The sequence below is a fragment of the Chelonoidis abingdonii genome, chromosome 13 (assembly GCF_003597395.2).
Source record: "Chelonoidis abingdonii isolate Lonesome George chromosome 13, CheloAbing_2.0, whole genome shotgun sequence".
Classification (NCBI taxonomy): domain Eukaryota; kingdom Metazoa; phylum Chordata; order Testudines; family Testudinidae; genus Chelonoidis; species Chelonoidis abingdonii.
The window spans coordinates 31,007,517-31,024,830 of NC_133781.1; the positions used below are offsets into that span (position 1 = coordinate 31,007,517).

At 55.8% G+C, this 17,314-nt stretch overlaps 1 protein-coding gene across 1 annotated transcript; it reads right to left on the reverse strand.

Annotated features, from left to right (window-relative positions):
• Nucleotides 1–1,782: 1,782 nt before the first annotated feature.
• On the reverse strand, nucleotides 1,783–17,300 carry SLC26A11 (solute carrier family 26 member 11). The gene is made up of 17 exons (XM_032797215.2): nucleotides 17,244–17,300; nucleotides 15,503–15,869; nucleotides 14,068–14,260; nucleotides 13,792–13,877; nucleotides 12,520–12,599; nucleotides 10,876–11,018; nucleotides 10,075–10,250; nucleotides 9,599–9,671; nucleotides 8,970–9,020; nucleotides 8,624–8,684; nucleotides 8,026–8,081; nucleotides 7,680–7,820; nucleotides 6,610–6,737; nucleotides 6,193–6,292; nucleotides 5,460–5,593; nucleotides 4,824–4,896; nucleotides 1,783–4,418 (listed from the first exon to the last, which is right to left on the reverse strand). The coding sequence occupies exons 2-17, from the start codon at nucleotides 15,698–15,700 to the stop codon at nucleotides 4,324–4,326; spliced, it is 1,788 nt and encodes a 595-aa protein (XP_032653106.1). The 5' UTR covers nucleotides 15,701–15,869; nucleotides 17,244–17,300; the 3' UTR covers nucleotides 1,783–4,323.
• Between the last annotated feature and the right edge of the window lie 14 nt (nucleotides 17,301–17,314).

Genomic DNA, 17,314 nt, shown 5'->3' on the forward strand with positions numbered 1-17,314 from the left:
CTATATTGTTGCAGGGAGAGCAACCGTTTGGGGTTCGTTTGCCCGGTGTGCGTATCCCCAAATAACCACACCGGAGTGGAGAGGCTAGTATTACTTTATTTGATTTCAGATAAGGTGCATGGAGATGCAACTCTCAAATCATGCACGAATTACTATCCGTTGCCATGTCTTATATGCCTTACTTGTTTACAGAGATGTTCACAGGTGCTACAATTCATCATTTACAATTCATTAACTACCGGATTTTTTAATTAACTATATCCTTAACCCATACTACTGACCCCCCCCTTTGATCGATTACCTCCTGTACCACAAACAAAAGAACAAAAGAAAATGATAAATGATCACATGTACTTATGCTAGCTAGCAGGCCTAAGAATGTAAACTTCTGACCCCACGCCATATTGCCTAAGATCTTTGGAGCTTTTTCTCCCCCCCCCAACAATATCTCTGGAAATAGTCCCCACAGTTAAGCTCCAGTCCTGGGGTTCAGGTCCCTCTGACCCATCTGTACACCCCACTTCCTTACACTCGAGTGCCCAGGCCCTAGACTTCTGGACACAGTGCACACAGATTTGCTGCCTCCGTGGAAGCAATGTCCTGCAGTTCACTCACTTTGCCTCTGCTCAACACTCTCTTTAGCACCTGGCACATAGCCGATATACACATTTCTCCAACAAAGCTTAAGACAGAGTCAAATAGAAGCAAGTCTAAGGATTGAAAACTCCTGGTTACAGATAAAAGAAAAATCCAATCTGCAATCTAGAGCCACTACTTATGAGTGAGTTCCTTTCCTGTCTAACGAAGTAATTCTCACCCAATGGGCAGTCGGTACAGCACTTGGCCAGTCGAGAGAGCTGGTGTCCATGTTTCTTATGACACCCACCCTGGCAGTGTCCCCTCCATAATGGATGCCATCTAGAGCCTTCTGTTTCTGTTATACAGTTCCAGACCTTTTGTCTCTCTTCCTAACCTGGGGCATTTTGTCACCTTCTGTTTGCCCCAATGTTCCCCCCTTTTGTGCCCTGTAAAGGGCCAGAGCCTGCCCCTTGTCTAGACTGTCAAAGCTTGGCTGGGCTGAGAGACGTCAGCTGTTCTCCCTCTTCACTGAGTTCACTACCACAACCACCTCAGCCTAGGTGAGCAGTTTCACCTCCAGCAGCTTTGGAGCACAACATCCCAAGTTCCATTACTCCTACGATATTTTCCATCCATACTTCCCTCAATAACCATGACAGCCAGCGAGTTCTTAGCTTTCAGCACAGACTGCACATGGCCCCCTTTGCAGAACTATCGATCACAGGGGAGACATGCCATGTCTAGGCAAGTCTCGGGGTACAGACTCGTAACTGGGTACCCTCCATCTCTTGCCCGTAAGGGCTCCTGAGTCACAGGCAGTGCCTGCAGTTTTGTCATTCCTACAAATCAAAAAGAGAAACGATTTCTCAAAGCAGGGGCAGCTCTATGTTTTTGCCGCCCCAAGCATAGCAGTCAGGCAGCCTTCAGTGGCGTTTCTGCTGGTGGTCCACTGGTCACGTGGATTCAGCGGCGTTTCTGTGGGTGATCTGCTGGTCCCGTGCCTTCGGTGTACCCACCGCTGAATTGCCACCAAAGCCGTGGGACCAACATACCTCCCGCAGGCATGTCGCCGAAGGCAGCCTGACTGCTGCCCTCACAGCGACCGGGAGGCCACCCCCCATGGCTTGCCGCCCCAGGCACGCGCTTGCTGTGCTGGTGCCTGGACCTGCCTGTCTCAAAGGAATGGAAGAGCCACAGACTGAGTCATTGGTAATCGCAGTTTTACTGTTCATGGTACAGAGCGTTCCCCTTGGAAACACAGAGCAGAGACGATGCTAGTTCAGAAAGTTTTCATCCTCTGTAAGCAGTGGGCTTGACTCCCCACCTCTGAGTGCTGTAATTTACACCTGATCCATGGCACAGCATATGCAACTCCTGGTTTGAGTGGAGAATTCTGATTCAGCAGCATCGCACACCTGCTTAGCACAAGCGCCAATGACAGCACCAGGTGCCAGGTAGGGGGGAATCAGGTGAATGTCCAGAGAAGGGTCAGTGTATAACAAAAGCTTTGAACTGCACAGCAGCAAAATAATCCAGCTGCCCCCTCTCTGGCCACACTCTATGGTAGCCAGAGGCCGAGAGGTCAGTGCCCCTGAGACTGGCACAGGAATAGATTTGCCCATAGCTGGTACAGACCTCCTTGATGGAGACTGGACTAGAGCACTAGACTTACCCCTGGCTTAATGACTTTTCTTTTGAAATGGGGAGGAGGGGGCATGGCTGGGACGGGGGTGGGGAGTTCAGCTGAGAGGGAAGGAGGATTGTGCACCCAGCCAGGGTGTAACTGTTTTCATTGCATAATGTGTATTTCATGGGTGCAGCTGCACCCAATCAGGACCTGGGGCAGGAGAAAGCAAGTTCAGCTCTGCAAAACTAAAGCCATCCCATCCCTCCCCTCCCCCATAGCTCCGTTGTCCTTCAAACCTGAGTCAGCAGCACTTGGGCTGGCTGCAGGCTGGGAAAGGAGGGAAAGCTGCACCCAAATAATAAGCTGCACCCACGTGAGTGGCCAGGAGACAGCACGCACAGCAGATTGTGTGAACATTTACAATGTCAGCTGGGCTCCTCCGGCTTGTACGTGCCCAGAGGCTCCTTGGGCTCAGCTCGTTCTGGACTGGGGAAGAACAATAAGAAGTGGCCGACTCTCCCCAATGCACCACAATTCACCCCCAGAGCATTGTGCAGAGCGGCGCCACTCCACCTCCTTCCTTACACGGGGACTGGAATGGTTAACAATGGTGACATTTCAATTATCCTCACTGGCCTCTCCCAGCTGAGCAGAGAAGTTCCCCTCTCAGAGCTAGTGTTTCAGGCTCTTTGCACTAATTTCACACTTGTGAGGTTTTTCCCCAACCATAGCAGCTAGAGGCTTGCTTCTTTTCAAAGGAAATCAGATTCTGAAGCATTAGAGAGCAGCTTCAAAACCGTGCTAGTGCAGCATACCAGCGTCCCAGCTCAGCCCCAGTGCTGGTGGGCGAGACATGTCCTTGGTCACAGAGAACAGCTACTGTGTCCTTGAAACGCTGCATTAAGAGGGAAAGGCTAGAAGTCAAAGGTGCGTTGGACATTTATGTGAACAACAAGATGCAGGGTTGTAATAATAAATACTAAAAGCAGAGTTTGGGAAGAGAACCTCCACCAGCCAACCTCCATCAGGAGTCAGGAGATTTTCAAAGGGGGGCAGATTATCCCATATCTTCCTCTTGCAGGATTTCTCACACCTGCCTCTGAAGCATCTGGTACTGGCCACTGCTGGAGACGGGATGCTCGTCTGGATGGACCTTGGGACGATCCAGTGTGCAATGCCTGCGGACTCAGGAATGTGTGGAGTTGTGTCTGGAACCAGGGTGGTGTGGGGGTGTGTTATCAGGCAGGTGGGGTGATGAGTACTGCAGAGGGTGCAGTGCATGGGGGTGGGGAGGGGGCAGTTTGTTTTCTATTGCTGGTGACAGCTAACAGCTACCTTTAAACTGAGGCATCTGAGTCCTGGTGCCCCCACCCCAAGCACCTCCTCCAAGCCCAGATCTCCCACCCAGACGCTGCTGCGCTCCCTCCACCCCTTTGCAGACCACGTCGCCCCCATCATTCCCTTTCTGGACTATCATTCCCTTGTCCATAATGTCACTAAAGTGCTAGAGCCCTCACTAAGCTCCCGAGCTCAGCTCTGGCCAGAAAGCCCAGCCGGACTCGACAGACCTCAGTCTGGCCCAGCATCTGTAATGCCCGTACTCCCCAGGCAACCTGCACAGACCATTGAGGGCTTGGCTGGATTCTCCACTGCCCGTCCCTGCTCCGATTGTCCCCTGATATTCAGACACCCTCCACCCAATCCCACTGCCGCCACCACCTTCCCCAAAAGCCAGGGCGATTCAGTGGAAACAAACCAAGGGGAGTACAAGGGGCCCTGGAAAGCAATGTCCCCTTCCCCTGCGGGGGCAGTGCTATCCCCAGGAAACACTATGCTTCCCACCACCAGCTAGCAACTTGCTCCCACACTGTCAGATGGCTCAGTGCTCCCCGGGACACAGCAATGGAGAAACAAGCCCAAAGGGGTGAGACCAGGTTTTGTCCCCTCACCAGATAGCATTACCATGGCTCTATTGCCTTAAAGTGCACTAGGAACTACCCAGAGCAGGGGTGAAGGGGTGGCACGTGTCCATTCTCCAGAGCATCCAGGAGGTGCCAGTCTCAGGCAAGGAGACCCTCCGGCACCTGGGCGGGCAAAAGGGCAGAGGCTGCCCATCCTCACTGGATGAGCCCTGACGCTGGCAGCATGTTCTCGCTGGTGCTGTGAAGCAGGACTCGGCGCCTGCCATCCAGCTCTGCTCCATGGTCCTTCTCTGCAGGAGACGCAGGGGTGGGGAAGGAGAGAGGAAGGCAAAACTGGGACATTTAAAGCAAAGGCCTAGGCTCCGCTGAGATGCCCTGACAGACTCAGGGGCATTTAACTTTCCAGAGGCTGAATTCCTGCTCTGAAGAAATAGAAGGAGTCTCTCTTAGGGCAGCCAGCGCGCACGCATACACACACTTCTGGGGGTCTCCAGATCTATCTAACCCCATAAGCGCTTCCTCTGATAACCAGCAGAGGGATTCAATTCAACAGTCTCCCCAGAGCCCCAGTCAGCAGCTCCTTGTCTGAACACTTGGGGCATTTCTCTGGAGGTTATAGCGTGTTACTGGTCCCATGCCAGAGGCAGATTAGCCTTTCCCAGCCCTACAGAGCGCAGGGCCCTGGCCTCACTTACCCGCCTCTTCCATGCTGGGGAAATGTTGGAATCCCTCCAGATCTGCAGACAGCAAGACTTGGAGAACGTGGTCCTGAGAGAGGAGAGGACAAGGGGACAGAATGAATGTGGCTGTGACAGTCCAGCTTCCATTGCTCACAGCGTCAGCAAAGACTTCCAGACGTGTCGTGGGAGGCTCAGGAAGGGAGGCTGGACTGAGTCAACCCCTAGGTAGGAGCAGCACAGATGATAGCTGCAGCCCCTCCCCACCACTTGATCCATATGAGTGAACCCCCGATTCTGCAGCCACTATAGCAGCAGCCTCCCCCCTCGAGTGGGCAGGTGCAGCCCATGAGGACAGCAGGTCTCAAGATGCCATGCTCCATCTTGACCTGAGCAGCCAGGCCGCAATGCATGCTGGGCCATGCTTTGCATCTGAGATGATGGGCACTGACACCAGCTGCATTAGTGGCAAGTTAGGTGCAGGCTTCAGGTTCTTGGCAAATTGCAAGTGTAGCCCCAAGTTATAGTCTGGGGAAGGAAATTTGGTTGAGCTAATCTGGTGACCAGTCCATTGGTTTTGGAAGCAGCTGCAGTGCCCATGTCCCTGGTTCAACTTGACAGCCAGAGCCTCCCCCTGCCCCTTTCCAGACACACCTGCAAGCCAGAGAAGGCCAGGGTGACGCCCCTTTTCTGGAACTCCTGCAGCAGGTCTGCCAACCCCATCACCACGGTATAATCCATGCTGCTGACGTGGGTGCAGTCCAGGATGACACAGCGTGGCGGAGACACTGAGGGCGAGAACACCATGTGGTCACCTCACTGGCATTTCCAGCAGAACATTCACCGGCCACCTGGGCAGAAAACTTAAAGCAGGAATTGATCTTTCTGGGCCTGGCAGTTTGGAATGTTGGCATGAGTTTGGCACAAGTTCCGCGAAGCCTCTGCCGGTCCTGCCCCAGCCAGCCAGCCAGCCCTTTACACTGCGAGCATGCTGAAGGCCAGACAAGCCTGAGAGCAAGTGAAGGATAAAGCCTTGATAGCTGCATCAACGGGTCCTACCCAGGCAGGGTGAATCCCAGCCCAGTTCCAACTAAGGCTTTCCCCAAAATCTCTTCCTTACAAGCTGCAGGGAGAGATCTCTCAAGGGCCAGCTGGCTGATCACAGGAGGTTCAGGATCAGCTTCACGGGCATTTGCCTGAAGAGCTGATCTGAATTTGGAGTTGTATTTATCCAGGAGCGCCGAGGCTGACAAAGGTCCCAATGCGGAGCAGCCGTTCTGGCCCCGTTTATATTCAAAGGCTGCAGCAGTGAGCCCAGCACTGTCCACAAGCTATAACATTGAAACAAGGGTGTGTTTGGCTTGTAACAAGCTAGACTGCAACATACCTGCCAGAGCCCATCTGTGCATGGCATCTCGGAGGGACTCAACAGCGGGGAAATGCAGACCACTCGCAGGCTGCATGAAAAGCACCCCATGCTCTGAAAGCTGCAGAAGAACCAAGAGGGGAAGGATGAGAGGTGGCTGCTTTGGGTAACGTCACATGCTCCAATTCTCAGCCCAGAGCCAGCGTCCCCCTCACAGTGGAGGCAGGTGGGTGGGTAACACAGCCAGCCATTGTCCCTCACACCCAAGGGGACTTTACCCCGTCTCTCACCACACATGCATGACTCCCCCGCAATCCAACACAGACAGGCGCGCGTGTGTGCGTGTGTATGTGGATGCCTATGGCAATAGTGACATCCTCCCACATCTCCGGGAACCCCACTGAAACTGAACCCCATGCAAGGAGGTCTGAGCCGCACCTTGATCCGGGGCCTGGCAATGGTGTAGAGCAGGAGAACGCCGGAGATCAGAATGCCGGCCACGATGCCATACTGAACCTCCCAGAAGCAGAGCAGGAACGTCACACACAGCGGCAGAAAGTCCAGCCCTGAGAGTGAGACCCCAGTCATTGCCTCATCCCATTCGTTCACCCTCCCACTCAGCAGCTGTTCTGCGAAGCCCCTGGAGTCAGCCAGCAGCCCATGGAGCCAGGGGAAGGGGTATGGATGAGGGAAGAGAAGCCCATTCGCATCTGTAGCGAGGGAGCGGAGATGCTTTTGCACATGGCCCATCACAGGCCGGAGGCTGCTGGTGGTGGGAGAGGGTTCAGATTGGGGCACAGGAAGCCAGGGTTTGGTGCTAACACAACATCCGGACATCTAGGGGCTGCCTGTGTGCTTCATTCCCAACATCTGGGCAAGCACCACACAAGGGCTACCAGAGATGGTGAAAGGGGAGAGGAGGGGAGGGGAGGGGATACTCAAAGGCCTCATCTCAAGAAGGGTAGAGTCTGGAGCTGGGTCAGTGAGCGGGACAACACCCGGCCAGAATCCCCAGGCAGGGACACATGGATGTGTTACAGCAGCCTGGAAACGTGAAGTGCCACCTCGGCGCTGAATATTATCATGTAAACTGTCCCCTCTTGGTCCAGGGCACCCCTAGGTGTCACCTTTCTGTACACCAGGGCACAGAGCGGTCGGGGAGGGAGGGAACTACGTCACATCCAGGTGTGGTGCACACACAATCAAATGGCACTCTCAGATCCCTGCGTAACCGGCACGGGTCCGGCAGAGGAAGCGCCTTGCCGGAGAAGAGCTCTGTGTTGCTCAGAAGCTCGTCTCTCCCCCCACAGAAGTTGGTCCAATGACTGATGTTACCTCACGGCTATTTGAACCAGCTGGAGGTTATACCAAATCCCACCCTTTTCAGAGTATCGCCAATAATGGCCAGCAGGTGGCGCTGGATCCCGTCCCCCTATACTGAAACCATGCAAAGAGCAGGAATTGGGAGCCCGGGGCAGGTGTGCAAAGCAGGTTGCTGGTGCCCATACGTTTAACCCGCCACAGTGTTCTGAAGATCCTGGCGTCAAACATAGGGGCCACGGCGCAAATGATGACAGCAGCCAGAGCTGCTTTGGGAATGTAATAGAAGAGTGAGGTCAGGTAGGCCAGAGAGAGCAGGACCAGGATCCCTGGGGAGACACGAAGCAGATGGTGAAACATGGCCACCCGACCCACGGCATGGCAGTCACCCCAGCCTCCCTCCCACACACTCAGCCCAGCCTCACACTGGTGAGAACAGGATGTAAAGCTCTGGGGCGGGCCGGGCCCAGAGGTGGCCCTTGGAATGGCAGGGGAAGCACCAACGGAGTCCCTGGGTGACAGCGGGCCACCTACCTGTTATCAGCCCCCCTGCCGGGGTGCACACGCCTGTCTGAGCATTCACTGCTGTCCTGGAACACAAACCAAATTCACCGTTACAGGCCGTGCAAAGGCTCCAGGCAGAAGGCACAAAGGCCAGCTCCTTCCAGCTGCCCTGAATGCAGAGTCCAATGAGGAGAGCAGAATGGGGGGGAGGGGTCAGTGCTGGCTCCCCAGTGCGATGGGGGAGCTGCTGGATGGACTCGGAGTCCTACGGGGGTGGACTGGGGACAGCCCCGCTCTGAGCTGCTGTCTGTCCAGAGACTAGCCCCTCCCCAGGACATGCAGTACACCGGGGAAGGCCCATCCTCCCCCCACTTTATACATCACCCGGGTAGGAACAAAAGCAAACCCTGAGGGTCCAGGCACTGCTGCTGACCGAGGGGCCTCAGGGGGCAGGAGGGAAAAGCTACTGCACACATGGCCCACCGACATGGGGCAGAGGGAAAAGGGCCGCTCTCCACTGGCTGGGCTCTGAACCCAGGCCCTGACTGGGCTCACCCAGCCCATTACCAAGGACCCCCCATGCCCTGACAAGGCCGGCCTGCCAACCAGCCTCCGTGGTGCTACTCACCGCCCAAAGCTGCCAGTGACGGGGTAGGAGGAGACGAAGGAGCCCAGGAGGTTGGTGAGGCCTGTTGGCAGGGGGGTGGGGGGGAGAGAAGGGATGTTGTGAACAGTGCAGTCAGGAGGGTAGTCAAGATGCTGCCTGGGGTGGGGGGCAGAGCAGGCCCTCCGCCCCATCAGCTCAGTGAGGGGCAGCCACCACCGAGGCCCCTTCCCATCAGCAGACGAGGGTCCACAGCAGATTCAGTCCCCAGGCTGAACTCCCAACCCCACTCCACTCGGCGGGAGAGAGGCTCCCCACAACACACACACCATGTCCTGGCAATCCCCCATCCCCCTGGCTGAGCTCTTACCCATCGCCAGCAGCTCCTGATTGAGGTCGATTCTGTAATTGTTCTGTGAGGCTGAAAGAAGAAGGAGGTCACTGGGCAGAACTCCCCACCCCTTTATCCCAGAGCTTCCCGCGAACCCTGTGCCAGCACCCCGTGGGCGCTGGGGCAGCAGGGCGCATGTAGGGGCGAGTCAGACTTTGCGGGGGAATGACCTGAGTCACAGGCCCACGGGACCCCTAGAGAGTGGCTCATTTCACCACCTTCACCCTGCAGGTTATGCTCCCCATACCTGGAGAGCAGTAACAAGCCTTACCAACACTGAGCTCATGTCTTGGCCATGGGAAACCTCCCTACCCCATTCCCCAGGGGCTGCCTCACCAGGGCAATAAACTACAGGGGGAAATGCCCACTTGTGGGGGAATGTTCCATGTGATCCCCCCACCCCTGACCCCACTGACCTCGCACTCCAGGGGACAGTCCCCAGGCACTTCCTTCCTGCATTCCCTGTGCTATTCTTTGACATGGGGAGGGTCCCACCCCAGGGTCCTTCCCCACCGCCATCCGGTGGCAGCTGACTCGAGACCCTTTCCCATGTGAGGGGCGAAGGCTCTGGGAGCCTGGAACGCAGCATGGCAGACCCAACACCATACCGAAGGCCTTGGCAATAGCGACGGTCTCCAGCAGACCCATGAGCGGCACCACAGCCAGTCCAGCTCCCAGGTCCTGGGGAGAGGATGGAAGAGGCCAGCATGTATATCATGGCAGAGAGCGCTGCAGACGCAAGAGATGGTGCCCTCTGCACTGTCCCCCCATCTCTGAGGGCAGCAGGAAGCACGAGTCTCAAGAGGAAATCTCCCATGATGCAGCTCGCCCAAGCGAGGAGACAGGACCCCTCGCTCCACTAGCCTTGTGCACATACGTGCTGAAGAGCAGATCACCCCAAGGCTCCAGGGATCCAGCCCTGTCTGCTCCCCAACTGGAGGGATAGGAGCAAAGGGAAGAACCTCCAATTCCCATCGGAATCCCACCTCTCTCGAGCTTGCTCAGCCATTTAACGGTACAGTACAGAATTAGAGCACCACCCTGGGAAGCACCCATCTGCTTCCACCACCCCAGCACCACTCACCTGCACCATCTCACTGAAGGGCACAGTGCTGTTGGCTTCAACTTTGGAGAAAGGCGGCAGCTGGAAGGGAGGGAGCCCCTGAGGCGTCTCCCCAGTGAGGGTGAATGGCTGGGAGCCCATCACCTGGAAGGAGTAGGCAACCAGGCCCGCAAACAGGACCACGAGTGCATTGCGAGCTACATCAGAGAGGAAATTACCGCAGTGAAGGCATTGCTCCGAGCCCACTGGGGATAGGCACAGGGGAGAGACATGCACTGGGGACTCTTTCCAGCCAAGGTGGACGCCTGCTGTCCACAAGAGCATGGGCAGCAGCAGACCAAACCTCCCACCAGGGGGCCTCAGCCCTGCCTTGGAGAGACCCACCGTGCAAGTGGTGTTCAGCCTCCACAGCCCACTCAGTCCTGGCCCTTTCTGTGGGGGGTGCCCAAAAGGGGCCAGACACTGCCAGTCAGGACAGTGGTTCAGACCGCTGCCCCTCCAGGGAACAGACCCATCTCACACAAGGGCCCCCAGGCAGCCATCCTATCGGAACAATTTGTGGGCCCTGCCAACACAGGCCAGATTCTAGCCTAGTGGTGAACGGCCCCATGGCCCAGAACATCCCCCAAGAGCCAGCCTGGGCCAGAGCATTCTTCCAGCAGGCATTTGCTGCAGGCACACAACCCTCCCACTGTTTCTTCCTCTTTGCAGGGTCCTCATTTCTGCTCATCACCCTCTGTCCCTGGGCTAACTCCGGGACCTTACGGGTGCTGCCAGGAGGAAGCTGACATCAGTCAGAGCTGGGCAGGGCAGTCAACTAACCTGTTGCTGTGGCCCAGAGGATAAGACGACTAATCCTGACGGACAACAGCTCCACCCGATGGATCCTGGGGATGTGGCCTTTCATTGCCCTGAGCCCCACAAGCACTGCCAGGCAGACCAGCCCCAAGAGAGCATCCCCGGCTCTGCAAACAGACCAAATCCGGGACGTGTCACAACATACTGCGATCACTGCTGCAAAGGTTTTCTGTCGTGGGGAGAGTCCAGCCCTGCCAAGGCTCCAGTTCTGAGCAAGGAGGCTCATCTCTGCCGCAATCAGATCAATTCTCAGGGAACAGGGAGAAGGACCCAGGTCAGAAACCCGACAGGAATCAGTGGAGCAGGATCCACTTCCAACCGGAACTGGCCAGAGCAACCATTCCCTCCCCTCGTTTCAGCCCTTCACCACACTGCTGCAGAGGGTATGTACTCTGGCCTCTGCGCCCAAAACATATTAGACAGGACTGTGCCAGGGTGTGGAGTCACAGGGCAAACCCTGTGTGACGGGGCATTCACCTCACATGAGCCCTGGAAGGTTAACAGAAGCAACAGAGGCCAGTTAGCCATTGGCTGCTCCTGGAGAGGAGCTAGGACCCAAGGAGGCTTAATTGCAGCTGACGCTCACACGGGCAGATACAAATGGGGCTGCTCTAAAGCCAGGAAGCTGGCCACGGAGGCGGGGGCTGCAGCGAGGAAGCCTGCAGCCCTGCTCCCTGATACTGGGGGGAGGAAGCAGCCCAGGGAAGGGGCAGTGAGGGCTGAGAGAACAGACCTGAGCTGCTAGGTCGAGGGCCCCAGATTGGAACCTGGTGCAGAGGGGAGGCCTGGGTTCCCGTACAAAGCACTGTGGGAGCAGTGCAGTCAGCACAATGGATAGGGAGAGACCTTTGTGAACCCCAGAAGGTGGGCTTGGCTAGAGGACTAAGCCATAAAGGAGAGGCACTGCAGCTCCTGACCAGCAAGATGGGGACTGCAGAGCAAGTGAATGTGTCAAGGTGCTGAGCGACTGCAGGATGGAGTGCAGAGCGGTGAGCTAATTCCCCAGATGAGCCACGAGGAGGCGCTGTTGAGCAGTGAGTAGCATGGGCCCATTACACTCAGTAATTTCCTCACCACAGGGGCAGCTATCAGAGGCAGGGCAGGGCAAGGTGAGGCACAGAGACAACCGAGCTCACAAGCTTGGGCTGCCCGGGATCAGGGAGGCAGCGTGAGGCACAGACATTCCCAGGACTGGCTTGAACTGGGAGCCATGCAAGTAACTGCTTCGTGCTCAGCACTTTTGGACTGGCAGCTCACCAATGGGCCCAATGCCCTGCTCTAGCAGTGGGACCAGGGAGGGAGACAAGTCACAGCTCCATCTCCGCTTTCCTGCAACTAGGGAGGCCACGAACAGTCAGGCTGACCCCATATGTCCTCACCCCCAAAGCAATCCAACATGACGGAGGGCATGGAGTATAGCTTCGTGTTCGCACAGGGCACTGGGCAGTCTGCTTGTGCCTGGTGTGATCTGACGGACGATGCAGCAGGCAGCTGCCCCTTATAGTCACATGCCTCTCCCAGCCCTGCCTTCCCCCCACCTCCACACCAGCCACGCCAGGACATTGGTGGAAGGAATAACCTAGGAAGAGCACAGAGATGTCTGCTGACCTGGTCTCCCCGATTCTTTGGAAGGTGTGATACACCTGCAGGAAAAACTGTCGTGGAATGTTGTGCAGCCCCAGGATGTTCTGTGCAAACAAACAAAGGCCCCGTGAAAGCCCAGCACAGCCCCAACTCCCAAATGCACCTGACAGGAACCCTAACGCCAGACCAAACAGCATGGCATTGGCCCATGCAGTGTCTTTTGTGTCTGCTACCTGGAAGCTTTCATCAGGGACCAGACCACATAGCTGTGTGCAAACCTCTGGCCAAGGAATTTTCTCCAGATCCTTCCCCCAGCCCGAGGAAATTTTGGAGGCTCAGTGGGGAGACAGTTCCCATTCTCCCAGATGCTTGGTGCTGAGGCAGCTCCAGCCCCATGGAGACAGAGTCCTGCTTCCCATGCAAGCAGACAGGCTCTCCCAATATGGTATTCAAACTGAAGTGTTTTCCTTGACCCACGACTGTCCAGCTGCCACCTCTCGAGTTCTCACATATCACCAGAGGCTGATGGTGAATGTGGCTAAAAGAGCTCAGAGGTTCCTCCCAGACAGAGCACTTGATGAAACCATAAGAGATTAGCTGATGTCTTCTGTTGTCTGGTGCCTTGCAAAGCATATGCTGACGCACATCCCTCTCTGATTACGGTCAACCACAAAGGAAATGTGGCAATACCTAAAATCACCACAAGGAATGAAGAGGATTGGCCAAGCCATGGACTAGTCAAACCTCACAGCCAATCCCAGCCCCTCCCACCTCCCAGAAGAGAGAAATCACCCAGCACAGCAGTCAGATGGCAAAGATTGTCCCCGCAGCACCCCCATAAACCCCGTCGTCAGCAGAGAGAAGGACAGTGTATTTACAAGGGAAGCATACAGCTTGGTTTAGCTTTGTCGACAAAGCATAATTACCAGGAAGCCCAGCCAACGGGCAGAACATCACCTCCACTTGCCCCGCACTGAGCATGCTCTCAGCTCTGGGAGGGAGTGAGCGAGGAACCCACTATGGGTCACCAGGATGGCAGTGCAGGACAATCACCCCATCACACCAGCCCTGCAAAATCCTTCCAGTGCACTCATCTGACACAACTCTTTGTTTGCTTGTTTGTCTGAGGAGCAGGCGAAGTATCCTTCATGTTTCCACTGATATCACTGTGCTGAGCTAAGCAGACCGTGCACCTGGGCCGGTGAATTTTTATCACAACTTTGCAACGCTGCATTAGGCCACTGCGCAAGTTAAACCAAAGAAATGGCAAAGGCCACATGCAGGAGAAGGTCCTACCTTGACCTGGTTGAAACTAATGGTGACCGAAGCAGCCGAGGTAAACCCTTTAATGACGGGGCAGGAAACAAAGTCCAGTAGGAAACCTGCAAAGGATGGAAATCGCTATAAGGAAGCTGCTCTCCTAGGTACAGACTGCAGCATGCACACACATGCAGAGTACAAGGTTTTAGAAGTCAGAGCTGGACAACAGCAGAGACATTTCTTGCAGGGACAAGTTGCTAGAATGAGAAGCGTCATACAAAAACAAGGCACAACATGGCCGCATCATCTCACCGAGGTGCAGGAGACCCATGGCTAGCTGGATACAGCCTGACAGGAAGGTCAGCAGGACGGCATAGGCAGGGTCATGGAACGCATAGGAAGAGACCAGCAGCGACATAATGGCCGTTGGACCCAGCGTCACATCTTTTGAGGTCCCCAGCAGGCAGTAGACAAAGCAGCCCATGAAGGAGGAATAGAGACCGTACTGCACAGGAACAAACAGAGCCCTCAGCACCAGAATCATAGCAACTTGGGAACCTGCTCTGATCACGCCAGGAACTGGGCATTCGGAAAGGACGGCTGGGATTGGTTAACAAAGGGTCTGGCCATGGAAGTATCCCAGGGGAAAGTATTGGGTAATCTTCAGAAGAAATGTCTGTAGCACATTCGTCACCCTGATATCTGTCCCACACACTTTCTGAAAGAGGAACATAGACGGTCCCAGGAGGCTGCCTGCCTTCAGTCCCCCAATGTGCCCTGTAGGGTGACCAGATGCCCCCATTTTATAGGGACAGTCCTGATATTTGGGACTTTTTCTTATATAGGCACCTATTACCCCCTACCCCGTCCCGATTTTTCACACTTGCTGTCTGGTCACCCTAGTGCCCTGCCACAACCACTCACCTTGCCATGTGTTACTGCCTCTCTAACACCCACCCAGTCCCCAACTGTTACAAACTTCAGCCTTCTGCCAGGATATGCAAGCATCCCCCCACTGTAATCACCCCCACTGTGATCAGTGCCCCCTTTATAATGCTTAGAACTCTGCACTTTTGCAGTGGCTACCATCAAAAACTTGAGGTTTACTGTGTGGCAATACTTACAGTATCCTCCGGGCTGTGACTGGGAAACTCCTCCAATACCACAGTACATTTAGCTACTGCAGCTGGGAACATCCAGGCTGTAGTGGCATTGGGGGTAAGTGCTATAAGAGGGCACTATGGATTTACTCACACATGGAAAGAGTGAGCTCTAAGCTTGGGCGTATGTAAGGCCAGGTGAAGGGCCTGCATTGATCAGATCAGCACATGCCAGGGACAGGCAAGGGATGTACTTCTCAGTGTCCCCAGCACTGAGGCATTGGGGTCCCTGTATGAACAGAGGAGGCTGGGCTGGCTCCAGGCACCAGCCCAGCCAGCAGGTGCTTGGGGCAGCCAATGGAAAGGGGCGGCACGTCCGGGTCTTCAGCAGCAAATCGGCGGCAGGTCCCTCAGTCCCTCTCTTCCTTCTTCGAGCTGCCGCCAAAGTGCTGCCAATCGGCTTCATCTGTTTTTATTTTATTTTTTTCGCTTTGCCGCTTGGAGCAGCAAAAAAGCTGGAGCCGTCCTTGAGAGGAGGGGAAACAATACTTATTGGTTGCCTCGAGGTGATTCTGCAAAGGAACTTGCAACAGCTGCCTCCACCCATCCCTGGCACAACCCTCCAGGGCTAGAATCAAGCAACCCACCTGAACTGGCAGGCCAGCCACTTCGGCATAGGCCAGCGCTTGCGGCACGACAGTCAGGCCCACGGTCACGCCAGCAATGAGATCAAGCTGCAGCCACCCCAGAGAATACTGGGGCAGCCACCTGAGGACAGGGAGCCTCCTCTGCACTGTGTGGTAGGAGCAGCATCTCTGGGGAGCCTCTCGGTCCCGCTCTGCCATAGCAGCTTTCTTGGGGATTCAGGCCAGTGTGTAACATGCTCCAGGCTTAGCTGGGTCTGTCAGGGCACCGCTAGAATCCCCTGCAGCGGTCTCAGGGGACATGGTGATCGGAAGAAGACAGTGTCCTCAGCAGCTCTGTTCAGTGGAGTTCTCTGGTTCTCCAACATACCTGCGTTGGAAGACGGTTCAGAGACTCAGCCTAGGCCAGGGAGGGATGCATGGGGCACTGTCTGCACCACCCGACGGACTCCTCTCCTTCTGGTCTTCTATCAAGGCCCAGACTGAGGAATGCCTCCACCTCTGTTCACCTGGTGAGGTCTCCTAAGGCAGAGCCTTGGCCCCGGGGGCAAGTGCAGAGAACTTGCTGGGTGGAATTTTTCTGCCCCCTAGAATGGGATCTGGCTCCCTCTCCTGGAACAGAATCCCAGAGGGTCACTGGCCAGCAGCACTCCAGGGCAGGGAGTGGGTCCCAAGGGACTGGCATGGGCAGAGTGCTGCTCAACGGGTTTCTCTCTCTCTCTCGTTGGCAAAGAGACGGAAATAGAGAATTTTTACATGGGGCTGCAAAGAAAGAAGCCTCTCCCCCTGCCCATTCCCAGAAATGCCCAGGACATCAATCTGGGCAGAAAGTGGCACAGCAGGGGCTAGTTTGCTCTGATTATATTCCCAAGCCAAGGGCTGAGAACAGAGGAACAACAGTCAGTGCTAGCCGGATCCGTGGCAGGGGCAGGCAACACACATCTCTCCCCCTGTGCCGGGCCAAGGCAACAAAGACCCACGATGAGGAACACAACAAACCTCATTTCACACAGGAATATCAACAAAGATACATTAGAACCAGAACAGGTACAGAGAAGGGCAACAAAAATGATCAAGGGTCTGGAAGAGCATCCACAGGAGGGAGCGCTCAAAAGGACTAGGGCTGGACAGCTGAGAAAAGAGGTGACTAAGGGGGGATGCGCTAGAGATCTATAAACTCCTGAACGTTGTGATGGAGAAAGTGAATAGTGAAGCGTTATTTATCCCTTCACATAACACAAGAACCAGGGGTCACCGGATGACACGAATGGGCAGCAGGTTTAAAACAAAAGGAAGCGCTGCTGCTTCACACCACACACCGTCAACCCTGGAACTCTGCTGGGGACGTTGTGAAGGCCAAAAGGTGCTGAGAGCCACTGAACCACAAGGTAAAGCCCTGTCTAGGATGGAAACCACTTCCAGCCAGGGGAGGCGGGGGCAGCAGCACCCCTAGTTCCAGCACCTATAGCCAGGAGCCCAGGGGCCAGGGCTGCCCAGAGGATTCAGGGAGCCAGGGGCAAAGCGATTTCGGGAGCCCCGTTCCAATACTACCGAATACTGTGTCCTCGTGGGGGCCCCACCCGGCAGCCCTGCCAGGGGCAGGGGCAGGGGCAGGGGCAGGGGCTCCTCTGCGGTACACAACTGCCGGCGGGGCGGGGGCCCTGGAGAGCTCTGGCTGCCCCTGCCCTGCCCTGCTTGTCCCCCACTCGCTGCCCGGCCAAGGGACCCCCGGCCCCGCACTCACCGCGCCAGCCGCCGCCGCTGGGCGCCCGGACTCCGGCCTGGTGTCACGCGGCCCGGGGCGGAGACCGACGA

Excerpts from the sequence above, each read along its gene's own strand:
- SLC26A11 (XM_032797215.2), bottom strand. The coding sequence starts at position 15,700 with ATGGCAGAGCGGGACCGAGAGGCTCCCCAGAGATGCTGCTCCTACCAC. Across the intron at positions 13,878-14,067 it reads CATGGGTCTCCTGCACCTCG|GTTTCCTACTGGACTTTGTT; the intron begins GTGAGATGATGC and ends CATCCTTTGCAG. Across the intron at positions 9,672-10,074 it reads CCTTCAGTGAGATGGTGCAG|GACCTGGGAGCTGGACTGGC; the intron begins GTGAGTGGTGCT and ends TCCTCTCCCCAG.